A 14,464-nucleotide genomic window follows, 5' to 3' on the forward strand; every position below is an offset into this window, starting at 1 on the left:
AAGATTTTCTTCTGGGCCCCCCTTTGGATTACAATAAAATTTCCACGCCATTGAACATTGAACAGCTCCCTGAGAGTTTTTTCTTTGTACTTTAATCCTCCCATCTTTTCAGTGGCTGTAGTGAGCCTGCTTGTTGCTGCAGATCTTCTCAAATCTGGGTTGCAGTGTCACAACTGTCCATTATTCTCAGTCAAGCAAGCGCTGTTTTTTTTTGTCTTTTTTTTTTTTTTTTCATTCATCCATACCGCTTCCCGCGGTAGGGGGCGCGCCCCACACTTTGGGAACCACTGATTTAGATCATCTTTCTGCAGAGGGCCGCAAAGGTTCACAGCAAAGTTAACTGTATTTAGCGTAAAGCTTCCAGACCTGTTTTAAATGACGGTCTTTGGATTGACAGTCCTTAAATTGGCCCCCTGTTCAGTTTGGGGATATTTACAATTATTAAAACACCAGGACTTTATACAGCAGAGGCAATGAAGGCATAGAAGTCATTAGAAGGGTTTTTACTTCTTCATGTCTGGACGTGTGGGGCAAATATTTTATCACAGTGATGATCGCATGAACGCAGTGCGCTTCTTGAAGTCTGCCATGATGTCATCGCAAAGGATGACCAACATGAAAGGGCATCACATGAAAGGATCTGCCTGGACAAAATAAAAGGCTATTTGGTGTCTGCCCACTGCACATGCAAAGCAGGGTAAGATGATATGCTATTTATCTTATGTTAATATTAGATACAAGCCATATATTTTTGGTATTTAATTTTTTTATAGAAATGTTAGTCTGTAATATAAACCTTTTGTTCAAATGAATAGACTTAAAGAATGTTTAAATGACGTGTAGATTTCAGATTTAGCACATTAGTTCAGTAACTTGACCGCTAAAAAAACAATACGCAGCGCAAGAGTTTTCGCTCTCCAGCAGCAGACTGGGGGGCGGGGTCTTGCACATGTGATGTCATGCTTCAACATGCCCATAGATGCCCCGTTAGAATTGAAAGACAATTGTTAAACTCCTAAAGGTGATGCTTTATCCAGAGCTAAAGTGTAACAGTTCTGTCAGTATTAGAAATGAAACTTTATCTTCTGTTTCTAACAAAAGTAAAACCCTTAGAGGCAATAGTGTTTGCCTTGTTGCTATAGATATATTGTGGCGTATTATATTATATAGTGGCAGGAATTATGCTATAATTATTGTTCACAGATTGTTCACACTTCTATAGAAGTAGTGATTAAAAGAAGTTACATGAAATATCAGGGGTTTCGAAATAAAGCTAAATGATTATAATGATTCTAACCTATCATTTAACCAATCTGATGGTTGAATAACCTAAATAATTTATTAAATAGAAGAAAAAATGGATAGTTTTTTTTAAATTAGATTGTGATCATTACAGAGCCTGTAATTGGGATTTAAAAATGTAATAATGTTCCACCACTAGTTGATATAATTGTTGAGTAGCTGTGTAAATGTTAGCGCAAACACCAACCTAGTTTTTTTTTTTTAGTCTTAATAAATTAGGACTCTGATAATAAAACTGTACCTTCTGAAATGCAGAGAATTTCAGCAAAATATGTTCCGTTAACCAGCAATGGAGATTCCCTGTCAGGCACCTTCATCAGTTTTATTTCCGCTGTGTCAGGGTCAATGGTAATCCAGTTGTTAGGGTCGTTTCCTTTTAAGTATCTAAACACAATATATAGAAAATATTATATAAGTCAATGTGACAAAAAGAGATTTTATTACATTTTCTAAGGTCTTAGATTTGTTTAATCACTGACTTGACGTTCTCTGCTGGTTTCTTAGTGTCTTTATCCATTGCAGGATAACTGGAGATGACTTGACCAACGGTGAAGGACTCGCTTCCTTCTGTGACTGGAATAGCTTTGACTGCTGGTTCAAAATGTGGTCCTTCTGCCTGGTTCTTCACATTGATTTTGATTGGATAGGTTTTGAATTTTCCACCGGATCCACCGGTTCCAGAGGAGCTGCTGGAGCCACTGGAGCTGCTGGCGCCACTGGCACCAGAGGCACCACTGGCTCCAGTGGCGCCGCCGGAGCTGCTGGAGCCGCTGGCACCGCTGGCACCAGAGGCACCACTGGCACCACTGGCACCACTGGCACCACTGGGACCTCCTCCAAAACCAATACTAGCTCCACCATTGGGAATAGATCCATCAAACATGGGGGCCTTGTTGCGCACCGCTAGCCCTAGGTCGAGGTTTTTTACATCCTCAAAGTCCACAGCCTGGAAAATAACAGAGAGAAACAAAAACTTGTGGAGTATTTACACTGTGGCATGTAGAAATAAACGCATTCGGCCTTGTAGTATCGATTCTGGCATCTGTACACCCTGGAGGCCAAGACCTGCTCTCCACCAAATCATTTTGAAAGGCAAGTTACACAATGCTAACATGGGGAGAAACGGCGCAGATGCAGATTATCACTTTTTTGTTATAAGTTTATTGAAATCTTATGTCTCTTTGCAGTTTTATAGGATGTTCTTGATTCTGGGAATAGACATTTTCCAATCCATCAAAAATGAAAAGACTTGAACCTGAAGAGTAAAGAAACTTTACACTTTCTCTTCTTTAAAACCAAATTCTTTCAAAGTTTTCCTCCTCCTTAAGTGTTTTGCCCTCTTCTATTGATAAAGGAAGAGTAAGCAAGGCAATAAACATTGATGAAGCCCTATAATAATTTGTACTTTCAATGCATCTGATGTCAGAAATTTTTAGTCTATTGCTTTTGTTTTTAAAGTTGATTTTAGATTTAAAGGGGGAAAGATAATGTTTGAAGCCAAGTTGTCCTAAAATTTGTCAAGTATCTACTAGCGCTGGTTTCCAGTTTCACAATATTACTCAGTATGAAAAAGTAATTGTTTAAAAACTGCAGATTTTTGTAATACCATCAATAAGAGAAAGTGGTTAGACCTCTTATACCCCTGTTTAAACCCAGGAACATCCAGCTGTTAGGTACAGTGGGAATTGCTCACTGACTGGTTTGAACCGGGTCAAACGACTCGGAAAACAACCTAAAATCGCCTTCAAACGGGTCCGCTCCATTTGGGATACAGTGGGAACACCAGACCCAGGTCCATCCGCTAATTTATGTGATACCACTGAGTGCAACAAGCCTATGTCAAAACATCCCGTCATTTGCGTCCGATATAGCAAGGCGAAAAAACTCTGCTAGCATTCAATAAACATGAAGCAGCACTGGTAAGAGAGATTAGAAGGGACAAAATAGCCAAATAATACAGCACACTTACAACACCCTAGCTTCCTTAAGCAGGGCATACACTGCAGGAGTTTTTGCCCTTTTTGGGCCAATTTTCCAGTCCTGCGAGAATTTTTGGGATTGGGCAGGGTTTCGGCCTCATCGTTCAACCTGCAATCAGCCTCTCACGGCCACCTCCTGATTGGGAATCTTAGGCCGCCCTCGTGAGGAGTTCATGGGCAAATCCTGCTATTGAAACAGAGCTATGAGTGTCTAAGAGCTGATTTACCAGAACTTTGCGTATTGCGCATGTGCAAACGAGGGAATTCTTCATCGTTCAGATTGCCGAGTGCGACCAACGCAATCTCTTGGTGCTGAGTTGAACGTCTATTTTTTGGACGTACAGTGTGTGCAGGTAGATCGCATCAGAGCATGGGGTTGTATAGGTTAAGAACAGTCTGAGGAGTGTTGACCTAGTGGTTAGAGCAGTGGGCTGTGCTCTGAGACGGTTGTAAGAAGGTTGTAAGTAGTTCGATCCCCAAAGACTGCCACTCTGGGTCCCTGAGTAAGACCATTAATCACACTCTGCTCCCCTAGTGCCGCACAATGGCAGCCCACTGCTCCCCAAGGGGAGGGGTTAGATGCAGAGTGAATTTCTCCATTGTGAAATCAACCAAGGTCAATTTCTATTTCTAACAGATTTTGTGAGCCGTGAACTTTTAAACCCTGTAGTTTCGTTGTACAGTTTGAGCTGTAGCCGAGTAGAACGATTTGAAATATTGTACAGTGTATGCCCGGCCTTACACATTGCTCTCCATTGTTTACTTTCCTGATTTCTGTCAAACTAATGACACCATCAATGCTAAACCATCGTGATGGTGTCTCAAGATGCTAGGGCATCTAGGGACCTAACCCTCACTGTTTGCCGAATTGAAGGTGCAGTTTAGCTATGGCATCTTAAAATGAACGACTACCTTTGGCATCGGGCATTAGTGAAACTAATTCTACTGTAGTAGACAGCTTGGTGATTGTTAAAGTCGCAACTTGTAGCCATGCTATTTTTCCTCCCTCGTTCATACTTGTTTCTGCTGCTTTTTGCATACTTGTGCAATTTATAAATGTTTTTATCAATGCTGCTTACCTTACCAAGGCTGCACTTTAAAAAAATGAAATAGTCTAGAGAGCTGTACTAAACAAAGTTTCTTTCTGTTTATACTTGTGTGCACAAAATAACAAATAAAATCTGTCTAAGCCTATGTCTAAAAAATATTCTTCCTGTAAGAATGGAGAAAAAAAACAAGGGATCAGCTGGATGGTAAAATATATGTGGTCAGGTCACACATCGGAAACAGATGTGAGCCTCCTTGCTAAATATTTAGACCAAGATTGGGATTTAAAAAGCAAATGTCTTCAAACTGCATTCTTTTCAGAAGATCATATAAGGTAGAGCATTATAAGCCTGATCCGGTAGTGGAGAATTACTGTCCAGACAGATGTTACTCCTGGGCCTTTATTGTGGCTCTACCTTTCTTACACCTCATACAAAATATTTAAGTTATCGAGCTGTTTTCTATGTTGGTGCTGCTATATGATTGTGCTGCTGCAGGACATATGAACCTCCTTTCTTGTTTCTCTGACTCTGACTAACTGGATGTGCTCTCTTCATCCTCTGACATGGGAGCTGGCTCGGAGCTCGTCTGCCTGGCTGTGTGTTTCCTGGACGGGGCCGCCTGTGGAGCTGGTTGACAGTTGCCTTTTGTATCTATGCTTCTTTTTCTATGTCTGCTTCTGTCTCCTTGAACCCTAGTCAGCCTCAGCAGATGAGCCTGGTTCTGCTGGAGTTTTTTTTCCTGTTCAAAGGGAGTTTTTCTCTCCACTATCGCTACATGCATGCTCAATGTGAGGGATTCAGTGACAAAATGTCAGCCAAGGTCATCGCCGCAGGGTCATCCAGGAGGAGCATGTCTTGCAAGACAACAATTGGATGCAATAAAATGTTTTTTCTAACCAATCTGTATTCTCTCTGTAAAGTGCCTTGAGTTGACATGTGTTAGGGTAGTAACAGTAATTTCTGGTAGACTGAGAGAAATACATGCATGAAAAGGGCCTCAGTGAATATAGACAGATTTGCATCAGGACTGAGAGTGATGGTGAAGGCTAGCCTCGTGAGACCATCCTGATCTTGCGAGCTTTCAAGGTTTCACTCGCTAATCAGTCTGGAGACTCTCCGTTAAAGAAAATTGGAACCGTTCACCAAACGAACGTCCAATCAGCGTTGGCTTTGAGTCGAGTTGAGGTGTGACGCAACGAGAAGCGCGACAGTTCAGTCTAAAGAACATGGCGGCTTCAGCCGATGAAACTAGCGTTAGCGTGGCTATCAAGCAAGTTTTATCGGAATTACAGAGTATTTCTTCACTAATAGAAGAGCAAAACACTGCTCTGGAGGCTTTTCTCAGAGGAAAAGATGTTTTTGCTCTTCTCCCGACTGGTTTCGGCAAGAGTTTGATCTATCAATTGGCTCCTCTTCATCGTCGCTCTGTTAGTACGTCATATGCTTCGTTGATCTGATTGGTTTATTTGGCCCGTCTATCACCAACATAGGCCAATTAGCTAACCAGTATTTTCGCCCCTTCCCAAAATTATTTCAACGGAAGGTTTCCAGATGGATATGCGGAGCAAATCCATCTGGCGGAGTCAGGTTAGGTGAAGGCCTCATCCCTCAATAACTGCACTCGACTGCAGTGCTTTGGGTATCACCTTTATTCGACTTTTGGTAAGCAGAATTAGTAAGTACCAATCTTATTATTAGTATTATCTTAGTTAGTAATTCTAAGGGTCAGGGTTAGGGTTAGAACAAACTTTGGTTGTGGTGGAGAAGAAGTGGTTTCCTTCAGTTTTTCTTGAAAGAAAAAGAGAGACTTTGTTGTTTCTCAAGAACAGTTTTCCCCACCCCAACACAAGCTGGTGACAGTCACCCACTGGATAGGGGTCACACCATTAAAAAGGTTTGGTGGTATCGGGACAGCGCCAAGACATCTCTGATTACTCTGGGCCAGTAACACCTCAAGGTGCTTTGTTCTTTCCTGGTAAGGCCGAGAGGTGCTGGAGTGTATGCATGAGGTCCTCTGTCCGCTACTGGAGGTCCCAGATTGATTCTCTGGTGAGTGTGTCATACCTTAAATGATGCTCCACCTCCTCAGAACTCAGATTCTGAAAATATCTGATGATGAAACAGAACTCAAAAAGACATGAAGGAGACATTCATGGCATACATGGATGAAAACTATGCTGACCATGAAACAAATGATCTGCTGGATGTTGCAACAATGATGGACCCATGGTTTAAAGGACAACATATGAAGCAGGGAAAGATTGATGCCATGAAAATGAGGGGCGTGTCTAAGATGTTCGAGGAAACCAGAACCTTTCCATTTCAGCCACAACCCAGGGAGCAAGAGATAAGGAGACAGAAGCTGCTACAGTGGCTCCCAACCAAATGAAACAGGGAAAATCCTTTAGGGGTTTTGGAAAAAAATCATGCCCCTCACACCAGCACAGAACTCACTGACAAAGAAATGGTAGAAATAGAGTTGGACAACCACATCCTGGCACTGAAACTCATCGACTGCTGTGATGCAAAAACACCTCCCAAGCAGGAACTGCCTAGCAAAGCGCTACTTGTGCATCCCAGCAACCAGAGGCACCTCTGAGAGGGTAATTAGGACAGAGGGTCATCCTGCAAACTGCCACAGCGCACTTTCTTAGTTTTTTGAGGAGTTGTTTAGTTTGGACAATAGGTGACAGGAAAGGCGGTATGAGAAAGAGGGAGAGACATGCGACAAAGGTACACGAGTGGGATCGAATCCGGGTCGCCCGCGTCGAGGACTGAGGCCTCCATGCATGAGTCATGCGCGCTAACCACTGGGCCACTGAAGCATGCCTACATGGCGGTTTTAAAGGCAGAAGCAGTAGATAAACGCGTCTTCCTCGCCTGGAACCCGTAATATCTGGCTTTGGTTGACGCACTGAGGCAGGATTCGATTATCAGGGCAAGAAAGTTTATTTCATTCATTTAATTTTTGTCCTTGAAAGCTGTTAAAGTTTGCACAGTCCTCATTGCTTTTTTTAAAGCAGCAACAGTGGCTCTTTCACTGTTAGGATTCTAGATAATTGCTTTGGTTGTTTTGTATTTTTTTTATCAAACTATATTCTTAAAGAACTAAATGTACCTTTCTTCTTCATCTTAAATTATTGTAATATTCAACATGTTTCCTCTTTTTAAAATAATATTTTTTATCCTAAATAAGATTAAAAAGGCCTCGTCTTCTGCAACAAGTCAGTTAGACAGAAAACTTTGAAGTAATCTGACTGGATGATAATTGATTATTCTCTGGTAGGTGCCTTGAGATTACAAGTTGTGTAAGCTGAACTGAAATATCAGCAGAGGAGGAATCCTTTGGGGTCCAACCACACACCCTAAGATGTAGAGAAAAAGAATAGCAGGATACCTTATCAAGCATTAAGATGCCTTCGCCGGTTATGGGATCTTTTTTTATGCTGAAATATCCGGCCTCGTTCCCTTTGACGATTTCATAAACAACATCCCAGTTGTCTGTGTTCTCTTCGTCCAGGTCTTCTGCTTTGAGCCTCATCACCTCAACATTCTCTGTGTTCTCCAAAATGGTTGCCTCATACTGCGAAGAAGGCACAGAGGGTAAAAGGATGCATTACAGTAATATTCATCACAGGACATTTGTTCATCAAAATTCTTTGACTTAAAGATGTTGCCAAGTTCTACAGCGTATAAAAGCAGTGACATCAACACACAAACGCTGCATGAAGGAACTTACTTCAGATTTTTCTAGAGTTGGAGGATTGTCATTGACATCTTGGATTTTGATAGTGATGGTGCCTGTTGTAATGTGTCCACCTGGCTCACCGTATAGATCTGCAGCAGTCACTGTTAGAATGTATGTATCTTCTTCCTGAAAGGAAAATAGCAGTTAGAGCTAGCCTAACGGTGTTAAGGCCAGTTCCTTTTCTACACCCCATTTTCAGACACTTTCAGGTGATGGTAAAGCTATAAATAACGACCCGGCTTCATCATCGGCTCTTGTTCTCTACTTTCGAGACCTTCCTTCATCTTCTCCACTGTCCAACGTGTGGTTTTTAAATGTACAGTGTGAGCAGGTAGATCCATCAGAGCGTTGGGTCTTACAGTCAAAGAACAAACATCATGAGCCGTGAACTTTTAAACCCTGCGGTTTCGTCATACAGTTTGACCTGTAGCTATGTACAACGATTGAAAACATTGTACATTGTATGCCCAGCTTAAGCAATAACCCTCTGTTTGCGTGTTCCAGTGGAGGGTCCACCACATTGAGGGCCATCCCAAATCACATAGTAGTAGAAAAGGCAAATGGACCTTTAATTAGCCATTAATTAGCGAGTCTGCATCAGTGTAGATTGGCTGGAATTTGGCAGAGGGTCTAACTGCAATTTAATGGAGGTGAAAACATTCAAATCTAAGTTCTGCCAATTTGCTGCATCTTCGTTACATTGATAGAAAATCACAGGTTAGGGTAAAAGACATCTGGATCCAATTAAAAAGTGTATGATTTCATGTCATCCTGCACCAGAGAGCCAAGCATGTCACTGCCCGACCCATACCAATAGCACGACCCGTACCAATAGCACGACCCGTACCAATAGTACAACCCCTACCGGTAGCATGACCCATATCGGTAGCACGACCCATACCGGTAGCACGACCCATACCGGTAGCATTACCCATACCGGTAGCACGACCCATACCGGTAGCATTACCCATACCGGTAGCATGACCATACCATCAACTCATTGCCGCAACTAGATATACTTTTGGGGCAATGTCAATTTTACTTTGTAAAAAAAGTGTACTGAACTATAATGTGTTAAAGGGTTATAATGTATTTCCTGAGAAAATAAATGCATTTAAATGCTTTCTTTTTTATCACTAGTTTGAGACTGAAATGGGATGCTACGCTACTTCCAGGAGCTAACTTTATCAGCTTCGGATTTAAACATAAATCTAGTCTTTTTGAGTTTTATGTTTTCCTTTCATGTCAACATTATGGTATAGAGTGCGTAATCTAAAGAAAGAAACAACTAAAATGCAGATAAACATGGTTTAATCATATCTTGCCGGACTGCTCTGAGCATGTTCCATTATGACATCAGAGAAGCAGTTTAACTGAGAAAATGCAAAAAAAGTCAAATTTTATCAAAAAACAAATCATAAAATATAAAGTACTTTTAGTACCAGGATTACATTATTTATGGCATACTGGATGAATTTAAGTTATTTCCCTCTGGGAATATTAGAGTGTTTCTGATTCTGATTCTGAATATCTGATTGCACATGGGCAAATAAGCCGATGGTACGGATCGAATAGGCAATTTGTTGCCATAGCAATGACTGCTTCCCATATCCAGCAGAGAGAAGAGGTGATTGGTCCATTAGTTCTGGTAACGCAGGTCTGAGGGCTTAACATCCTGAGTCCTTCAGCAGCTACTTCCGAATGTTTTCCTCTACAAAGGCAGATTTTCTTGGAACCAACTAGCTTTTTAATGGCTTTTGTAAAAATACAGTTTGTTTGATAAAACCTCAATTATGTTTATAAAAAAAAATCATACTTCTCTGTCCAAGTTAGAATTGCTGACATAGATCTTGCCGTCCTTGCTAATGCCAAAGTCTTTGCGGGGTTTCTGGTCTATGATGGAGTAGGCGATCTTAGCGTTGGCTGTTTCTGGATCATCTCTATCAGTGGCAGTGATTTGTATAACTGAAGTTCCTGCCAATTAAACCACAGTGGAAAAAAAATTCACTCAACTAAAAGTTTAGTGTAAAATGCGACAATAAATCCATCTGTAATGGATTTCAAGATGCCATTCAAATCTAGATCACTTTAAACAGAGACATTTTTTAGTCCTCAGAGATACCAGCATCTTTACTCTTTTATATATTTGCACCACTGACCTGGAGGGCTGAGTTCATACACTTTAGCTTCCATCTTTGAAGGAAATATTGGAGGATTGTCATTTTCATCCAAAACCCTAATGTCCAGGTAAATGTGTTCCTCTGCTTCACTTCCATTTTGAAAATGAGCAACACCTGAAAGCTGAAAAGGATAAATCTGAATTATATTTTTATCATGTTTACAGAACAGAAATTATACGAGCAAAATATATTAAAATGAATGTAGCAAGTGCAGATATTGTTAGAATAGACAGGCTGCTGCCTTTAAAGGCCGCCCCAAAACCAGGGCTGAGGTTCTTCTGGAGACGACTCACTTTATACGCCGGGCTACATGAAGAGAAATCTTTATGAGAATACAAACAGTAACATTGGTTAAGAATTTATTTATTTTATTCACCAAAAGAAACAAAACTTTCCACTAAATGGAACTTTCCATGTTTCTTCCGGAAGAAACTAGAAGAAACTGGCATTTAACCCCTGCCCTTGGGGAGCAGTGGGATGCCATTGTGCGGCGCTCGGGGTGCAGTGTGGGGTTAAGGGTCTTGCTCAGGGACCCAGAGTGGCAGTCTGTTGGAGTGGGGCTCGAACTCAGAATCTCAGGACCACCACTCCCCCCCAAATATTAGTGTAGTTCATGTGTGTAAAGCCTGATTAATTCTAGACCCCTTTTCTTGTGGAGGCAGGGGTTGCTGGTTGAAGTCCCTGCTCCGTCTGTCTCTGTCATTCTGTCCTTGAAGAAGAGACAGGCCTGAAATCTGTACAACAGCCTGACTTTGTCGTTATCCCAGAGCAGCTAAGGCTGCGGCATAGCTCACCTCTCTCAGTTTGGGGATGTCAAAGTAAAGTGCTTTGGACTGTATTAGAACAGGCCAGCTACCATTTCTCCTTTTGTTTTTGCTCACAGTATATATATAAATACATATATATATATATATATATACATATATATATATATATATATATATATATATATATATATATGAGTTTGCAGTAGCAGCCGGTAACTTACGTTGTATAGGGCGATGTCCTCCCTGTCAAGGATTTTGGTCACACGGACATCTCCAGTATTAGGGTCAACCACAAACACATGAAAAGGGTACTGATTTGCTCCGATGCCCTCTAAGGAATAAGTAATTTTTTCCGTCCCTGCATGGTCCGATCGGATCTGAAACAGAAGGGGACTCTGATTTAGTGAAGGAAACCATCTGAAGCCATGCTGCAATGCTCCACCAGGTGAAGGAGCCGTTCGAACTGTCTTCGCTGTCAGAAATTTATTTTTAAAAAACAAAACATGCAAAGCAACAGAAATGAACCTAGAGGAGATTCTGTCTCCCTTCTTCCACCAAATCCAGGATTTATTTTCCAGTGAAGTCGCTCACCTTGGCAATAGATAGCTTCTGGGTGTGGTCCTCATTCTCCTTCAGGGGTTTTGGAGGGACCACCCACTCTCTTTTTTGTCGCACCAGATGCTCTCTGGAATAAGCTGAAACCAAAACAGCAGCCTGAATCTGTGAAGACAGGAAAGGTCATGTTAAGGTCAAATTTAACAGAAAACTGATGTTCCCTTTAATTTGAAAAAAACTGATCTCTGTTTTATTTGGTTCTTATGCAGAAGAAAAAATTTAGTTGCAGCAAAATGAATGAATCATTATAATAATGAAATAATTACACCAGATCGTCTGTAAACTGAACTTTCATATTATTTTGGCGTTGCTGCCGAGCCTGCAGGCCTAGCAGGTTAACCGTGGCAGTGCAGGCTGACGCAGGACTAGCTGCTGCTTTCACACCTGTTGTTCAGAATCCACCATTTCATCTTTGGAGGAGAATCAGCAAGAGTGCAAACTGGAGGCTGTTCTTTCTTTCACCCCCCTGATTGACTAAAGCCAGACTTTGTTCACCCCTTCTGCTGAACGTCCAACTGTTTCCCAAACAGGTACGAAGGGAGCAGTTTCAACCCGAGGGCGACGCATTATCAGTCTGACGCTGAAGGATGATAAAAGTCATGTTTTTGAATAATACTGCCTGGACTTTTTAATGAGAACTTTAAAAGATTTACCTCAAAATGAGAGGAACACAGCTTCAGATCGGACTGTGTTCGTTTTCAGCCCACCGCTCTCCGTACCCGACTTTCTTAACAACTATTTAACACTTAAATCATTAAGCACCAGAGTATCTACCTTCAAAACAACAGACATTATGTTGATTCTTATTCTAGAGTAAAACTAAATAAAATGGCTTTATTACTTCAGCTAAGGATGAATATAGGGACTGAAAAAGGACACAGTCATTTCTGTGGCATGGTTACACTAAGAGACCCTTATGGAGAGGCCTGCAAGGGGACGTACAGTTGGAGTAGAGCTAAGAGACTTCGGTGCACAAACTTCTCTCCACTTTTGCAAAATCTTGTGAAGCTTACACTGTGTCTGTCTGGTCTTACTTTTTATAGGTTAAAAAGTTAAGCTCAGAGGGTCTTAGGAGCAAATTCCGGCTGAAATTAAATATGTGAATTAAAGCAAGTTCAGCTATAAAATGGAAATTAAATTGTTTGTATTTGTTCAGGAATATTTTAAGGTGAAACCAATATTTTAAATGTCACCATGTTTGATTTATAGGTGATTAAACAAAGGAAAAAACTGGAAAAAAAAATGAGCTCGCAAAATTTTTTTCCAAAATAAAAACTGCAAAACACTGTGAGAGCTTATTTGAAACTCTGGATGAACCCTCAGACTTTATAGATCAACATCTTGACTATAAATCAATCTAACTTGAACTGAATCTGTTGAAGCATGTTTGTTCCACAAAGGTTTTAGTGGGCAGGGAGCTAGGCAGAAATGGGATTTTTTTCCCACTCATAAAAGGGAATCTGGTCAAACAAATACCGTAAATCCTCTAATATTGGCCTGTATTCCATTAGCGGCCGGGTCTCTAATAATGGCCGGTCTCGCTCTCGGCAGAGGTAAATAATGTCCGGACTCGTATACAGGCAGGGGCTAAAATTAGAACCAACGTTGTTCCTGGGCAGTCCTCAACAACCTGTGATGGTAACATACAAGTACCACAGGGGGGCAGTGTTTGCTAACGAATCCAAGCCGTTAGCATGGGAAGTCCCGTCCTTACACTGAGATCGTAGTGACCTTACACAATCCTTCTGATCTGAAAGACACATGTGATCACCGGTAGGTCTGATGTTAACCAGGCAGCATTAAAATGACTTCGTTGTTCTGAATTTCCCTTGAAATATACGATACTGGTAGCCTAATTCCACTTAGCCTGCCTCAAATAAAATGTCGCTGTGATGGCAGAACAGTTTCCATAAAAATTTTTTTTACTTTGTTTCGCAAGTCAGTTTGGCCAAGATTCCATTCTGCAGAAACATTGCAGCTGCTGGAAGATGTCTGAATAATGTTCTGTATATCGTTATGGTAACTGTACTTATTCAATAAATGAACCTAGTATTTTATAGGTTCAAAGAGACACAAAATGTCGTTTTTTTCATTCCACTGGTAGTCTGTCTTGATCAAATAGAAATAGAGGCCTGCCTCTAATTCTGTCCTCCTTCCAATAATGGCCTGGACCAAGATGTACCTCAGTGAAATAAAGGCCCTGGCCTATATTAGAGGATTTACGGTATTCTGATTTCCATTATTTGAGACCTTCTGCATGAGGCAAAGTCTTCGCTCCTAAGATAAGTCATTTCATTGAAATTTACCAATAATATCGTCAAACTGAATAGAAAAGAAGAATAACAGTTGGCTCCGGTACCAGGCCCGCTGGGCTTAACCAATCACCTCACAGGCCATGAGCCGGCGAACTGGGCTGTGCAGACATAAATATGCACACCCAACCAGTTAGAGCAGTGGTTCCCAAACTTTTTGTGCCCAAGGCACACCAAAGGACAAGTAAAAATCTCAAGGCGCACTTATTGTGCTAGAGCATTTAAAACCTGTGTCATCCATCGTGTTTAGCAGAATATTTGTTACAATTATGTGCTAATTCAAAATAAAGCAGCCACACGCCTATTTAAATCATGGTTCACAAAATTAAAAACGAAGCAAAGAAAACTCAGCAGAAATTAAGCACAAAGAACTGTCAATGCAAGGAAGCTGCACTGTCCATTGTCCTGAACTACAAATAATAAATGTAACATTTTTTTTATCAGCATTGAAACGTGTGCTGTTGTAAATATTTTGTCTGCTTACAAATTAGTGAGACACGTGTGCCTGTCGG

General features: G+C 41.1%; 1 protein-coding gene across 1 annotated transcript in view; it reads right to left on the bottom strand.

The window, feature by feature from the left end:
* Positions 1–14,464, bottom strand: part of LOC107104132 (desmoglein-2-like) — a 24,949-nt gene that overhangs the window by 7,468 nt on the left and 3,017 nt on the right. Inside the window, exons 2-9 of the mRNA XM_015404054.1 lie at positions 11,617–11,745; positions 11,247–11,402; positions 10,238–10,379; positions 9,895–10,052; positions 8,070–8,204; positions 7,728–7,913; positions 1,782–2,248; positions 1,544–1,686 (exon numbers count right to left, since the gene is read on the bottom strand). Coding sequence (XP_015259540.1) covers positions 1,544–1,686; positions 1,782–2,248; positions 7,728–7,913; positions 8,070–8,204; positions 9,895–10,052; positions 10,238–10,379; positions 11,247–11,402; positions 11,617–11,745 — 1,516 coding nt within the window. The remainder of the gene's footprint in view (positions 1–1,543; positions 1,687–1,781; positions 2,249–7,727; positions 7,914–8,069; positions 8,205–9,894; positions 10,053–10,237; positions 10,380–11,246; positions 11,403–11,616; positions 11,746–14,464) is intronic.

The sequence above is a fragment of the Cyprinodon variegatus genome, unplaced genomic scaffold (assembly GCF_000732505.1).
Source record: "Cyprinodon variegatus isolate N-32 unplaced genomic scaffold, C_variegatus-1.0 Scaffold1625, whole genome shotgun sequence".
Classification (NCBI taxonomy): Eukaryota; Metazoa; Chordata; class Actinopteri; order Cyprinodontiformes; family Cyprinodontidae; genus Cyprinodon; species Cyprinodon variegatus.